This window comes from Clarias gariepinus, chromosome 3 (assembly GCF_024256425.1).
Source record: "Clarias gariepinus isolate MV-2021 ecotype Netherlands chromosome 3, CGAR_prim_01v2, whole genome shotgun sequence".
NCBI classification, from domain to species: Eukaryota; Metazoa; Chordata; class Actinopteri; order Siluriformes; family Clariidae; genus Clarias; species Clarias gariepinus.
Genome location: NC_071102.1, coordinates 37,291,582 through 37,296,528, shown reverse-complemented (window position 1 = coordinate 37,296,528; position 4,947 = coordinate 37,291,582). Strand labels below are relative to the sequence as shown.

General features: G+C 40.2%; 1 protein-coding gene across 2 annotated transcripts; it reads left to right on the top strand.

The window, feature by feature from the left end:
* The first annotated feature begins 1,034 nt into the window (after positions 1-1,034).
* LOC128518934 (keratin, type I cytoskeletal 13-like) lies at positions 1,035-4,634 on the top strand. Of its 2 annotated transcripts, XM_053492371.1 has the most exons (9): positions 1,035-1,373; positions 1,425-1,651; positions 2,081-2,163; positions 2,395-2,551; positions 2,694-2,855; positions 2,946-3,071; positions 3,827-4,056; positions 4,156-4,347; positions 4,533-4,634. In XM_053492371.1, exons 1-8 carry the CDS (start codon positions 1,118-1,120, stop codon positions 4,301-4,303), a joined length of 1,389 nt encoding a protein of 462 aa, XP_053348346.1. In that variant the 5' UTR covers positions 1,035-1,117; the 3' UTR covers positions 4,304-4,347; positions 4,533-4,634. The 2 variants fall into 2 exon arrangements, with proteins under 2 accessions (XP_053348346.1, XP_053348345.1); XM_053492370.1 differs by having other exon boundaries at positions 1,035-1,651.
* The last annotated feature ends 313 nt before the right edge of the window (positions 4,635-4,947 follow it).

The following is a 4,947-nucleotide window of genomic DNA, read 5'->3' as shown; positions in this document are numbered from 1 at the left end:
ACTCTATACCTGTCGAGAGATCGTTGTTAAGTCAAATTAGTTTATACAGTAAGTCCAACAAACATTGTGTGTGTACTATGATACCCACACAAATGGCCAAACGGTTGTTGCTCTTAAAACTGCCAAAGGAAAGTCAAGACACTTTAATGAGAACTAAATGTTACTCACACACACTTTTAACATGTTTTCTTATAAATCTATGGGGTGTGTTTACTTCTTGTCTGTGCAGTGTGTAGAACTTTACAGCTATGTCAACTAACACTGTGCGACTCTGATGGAGCTGTGATCAGATTTATCAGATGTTCTCTGCAGAATGGAGTCACTGCGCTGTATTGTCTCAGTGACAGATCGGGTTTCTGAGTGTGAGGTCGGACATGCAGAGACCTGAGAACCGCAGCAGGAGCTTACAGAAGCACGGAACACACTGAGAGGGAAATGTGCACACCATATGTTTATAAATGCACTACTGTACTTGTAAATGTTCACAACTGTCAGTGAATGCTGCAGATGTCAGCAGTGACACCTCAGCTCTGTTTTTTTTTTTTGCCGTTTTTTTTCTTTTCTTTCCTGTTCTGTCGGAGAATTAAACATGAGACGTTCTTGATATTTCAAATCTGGTGTTCACTAGGTGTGGTCTAGAAATGTGTGTGTGCGCGCATGTGTGTTCAATAGCAGTGGAAATAACTATCATGAAAAGCAAATTAAACACTTTATTAATTATTACTATTTTAATTAAAAAATTATAAAACCCAGGATGCACATGACACAATGCAGTAGAACAAGTCTCACACTATGATGGTAATAATAAAAAATAAAATCATGAAATAAAATCACATTCAATTATTTTTATATTGTATTGTTACAACCTATACTCTGTGTGTGTGCGTGTTGTGTGCATTTGCCCTGAGGAGTGGGTGTAGGTCATAGCATTATGAAATCCTCCCCTCCATCCTTCTGATCCCTTGCTCCCTCCCTCCTTCTTTTTCCTTGCGCCCTCCCTCATTCTGTCCTAAATAAAAAGGTGTGTGTTCTTCATCTCCTCACTTGCTCATCACTCGTTCCCTTTCGGGTTTGTGGCTGAGTTAGACTCTATCCCTCCATTACCAAGACATCCATTATGGCCTCACGGACTAGCTTCAGCTCAAGTGGATCCATGCGCTCCATGAGCGGTGGACGTAGGAGTGGCGGGTCTGCGAGCGTTTATGGAGGTGGTGTAAGTGGTAGTGTGAGGGTCTCCAGCGGCCCGATGCTCTTTAGCTCTGGAGGTGGTAGCTTCAGAGCAGGTGGTGGCTATGCATCAGGTGCTGGCTTCGGAGGTGGTGGGGCCTTTGGAGCAGGTAGTGGCTTCGGAGGTGGTGGGGCCTTTGGAGCAGGTAGTGGCTTCGGAGGTGGTGGGGCCTTTGGAGCAGGTAGTGGCTTCGGAGGTGGTGGCTTTAACCTTGGCGATGCCATGGATATCTCAGCCAATGACAAGATGACGATGCAGAACCTGAACGAACGTCTGGCCTCCTACCTGGAGAAGGTGCGCATGCTGGAGAAGGCCAATGCTGAGCTGGAGCTCAAGATTCGCCAGTTCCTCGAGGGCAAGACCTCACCACAGGCCAGAGACTACTCTGCATACTTTGCCACCATCGCTGACCTTCAGGGCAAGGTAGGGCCCTACCTCACTCACACTATTCACTTGTTCACTGTGGTAGAGCCTTTACTCACTCACTACTTTCTTTACTTTAAAAAGGGCTAAAAGGGCTTTAGGGTGTGGCATTCGCCATTACAAGAGAAATAAATCACCCATTATTATTAATATGTCTATGTTTTATGACATAGATTAGTACAGGAGTGGCAGAAACACACTTTCACTGTTGTATCAGCAAATGGAACACCCTCCGGCATGCATGCTCAGACACACACACAGGACTACACCCACCATTTAAAATGACAAAAGAGCACACTCCTTAACCTGTGGCTATGCTTAAAATTACACCTGAGGTCTCGGCTTCCTCTACACATCTGTCTGTTTAATTTTATTAAGCCATATTCAGCCATTTATAAATCTGTTTATCACTTGTTTTTCGTCCTGTAGATCCAGGATGCCATCCTCATCAATGGAGGCATTTACCTTAACATTGACAATGCCAAGCTCGCTGCTGATGACTTCAGACTCAAGTATGCATTCTTTTATAAAATAGCTTTAAATAATGAAATGATTATATAATTATTATTTCAGTTTAATGAATAAGAGTGAGTTTGTGTAATTACTGGAGGCAATTTGATCACCCTGAGTAACTTAGCCTAATTAGTAATTCCATAGTTAATTATATTGAGCTCAGTTTTGCAAACTTTCTCTGAGTTTATTGGTAGTATATATGAGTTATTACTTATTTTTTATTGTTTCAGGTATGAGAATGAGCTGGCCATGAGGCAGTCAGTGGAGGCTGACATCGCTGGGCTGAGGAGAGTCCTGGACGAGTTGACGTTGGCCAGATCAGACCTGGAGATGCAGATTGAGGGTCTAAAGGAAGAGCTGGTCTTCCTCAAGAAGAACCATGAGGAGGTGTGTAATAAACCCACATAGTTATCCAACCAGAAGTGACATCATGTATCTTACACAAAGCCATAGCAACCTAAATGATAAAATTTTAAGTGTTGATGTTGTTCCCTCATTCCTCACCGGAATCCTTGTTTTTTTTTCTCAGGACCTTGCCGCAGCACGGAATCAGATGAGCGGTCAAGTCCATGTCGAAGTTGATGCCAAACCACAAGAAGATCTGAGCAAAATCATGGAGGAAATGCGTGAGCACTATGAAGCCCTTGCCGCTAAAGGCCGCAAAGAACTTGATGCTTGGTTCAATAACAAGGTAAAAAATGTATTTAACTTTAGAGGTGTCTTGATGTAAAATAAATAAATTAATAAATAAATAGTGGATGTTGATTGTTTTATCTCCCAGTGTGAGTCGCTAAACAAAGAGGTCGCCGTAAGCACAGAAACAATTCAGACCAACAAAACGGAGCTGACAGAGTTGAAGCGCACACTGCAGGGGCTGGAGATCGAGCTACAGTCACAACTCAGCATGGTAAGGAGCAACATTTCTACATTCATTTTCTACACATCAGTTAGCAGTATTTCTGTAGCAATGCTAAAAGTAGATAGTAGTATTGCAAAACTACTGTAGATAGCAAATTCACTCATCTTTAAAAAAAAGTTAACATTGATCATACAGCACAGAAGCTAAGCAGCGTTAAACATTGATATCTTATATTACTGCTATATCTATGATAAAAAAAAACGAGATTACAAGGACCACTAATATGATAATATTCATTAAAAGTAATAATTTAAATGTAGTGCTGCTAAAGCTAAGGCGTCTTTAGTATTATGCAAAACAAACTATGCTAAGCAGAAAAAAACTCCAATGGAAGCAATTCTACATTAAACTAATGTCAACTATTGAATATACTGCAATTTATCTAGCATTATTAACAATGCTAAACAAACATAGTCCACATTAGCTGTACATATGTATCAAATTAGACATTAACTACTAACGCCTGACACTCATGTAAAAGTTCATAGCTTGCACCTCTAGTGTAAAAGTGTTATTTATTAAACAAAAAATAAGTCCCGTGTAGGAAAGTTAAGCATTTCTGAAGCAGTTCTAATAAGTATTAGTCATATTGCAAATAGTCAATGATATTAGTGGTGCCAAACAAAACAAACTATTATGAGTTACAATTTTAAACTAGTTAGAAATGCTAATCAGGATTAAAAAATTATTACTTCCAGCTTTATTTTCTTCTCATTTATTAAGCGCAACATTCTTCTTTGCAGAAAGGTTCTCTCGAACAGACGCTAGCGGATACACAGGCACGCTATGCGGCCAAGCTAGGAGGTTACCAGAACCAGGTAATGAATATGGAGGAGCAGCTGGTGCAGCTTCGCGCTGATCTCGAGCGTCAGTCCCAGGAGTATCAGGTGCTGCTGGACATCAAGACCAGACTTGAGGCAGAGATCACAGAGTACAGGAGACTGATGGATGGAGAAGGATCCGCCACCACCAGGTGAGCAATTTAGAAAAAGAAGTAAAGTAATGCAGGAGCATTTAGATGTTTTCTCTCTTAAACATTGCACTTACTCGCTGTCTTTCTTTTCTCTTCTAGCATGAAATCCTCCTCTAGTGTTTCCTCTGGCGGTAGCACCTCCTCTAGTGTCACCAAACAGAGGGTTGTGATTGTCACAGAGGAGATGGTGGATGGTAAAGTAGTCAGCTCCTCCAGTACTACTGAGAGCAAAACACTCAAAAAGTAAGCATGCTGAGTCTTAATTGAGAAGATGCCGAAGGTTGTTGAAAGGTAAGATCTCAAGTTTACTCAGATTGCACTGAAATGACACACTGACGTTCTTTATTTTTCAAATGGCTAGATAGTCACTTTGAAAACTAACTAGTTAGCTAGCTAAACTAAAATTTGTGCTAAGAGGCAAGTGTGTTGAATGTAAAATATGTTGTGTTTAATATATTTTATGACTGTGTGTGCAGTGGCTCTGTCTCTGTCTCTGCCTCTGGCTCCAGCTCTAACTCCAGCTCCAGGAAAACCACAAAAGTGGTAACTGGCATCAATAAAGTGTTGAATCTCTTAAATGTGTGTGTGGTGTGAATTACATGTTTTATTCATATTTGGTTGGTTAGTGTGGGGAACAATACCACAATTTATTATTTTTTGCAGCTGCGTCAGCAAAAACTTTTCAAGTTTCTCAAACTCAGTACTCAAGTAAAAGTACACATTCTTGCCTAAAAATGTACTCAACTACAAATACAAAAAAATACTTTCATTCAATTTTTTTTTACCTCAAAATAGAAGTACTAAGTACAAGCTCTAAAATATGCTTTACAAAAGTATATATACTCGACAAAGTTTCCATAAAAAAATAGTATTTTAAAGGATTTAAAAGAC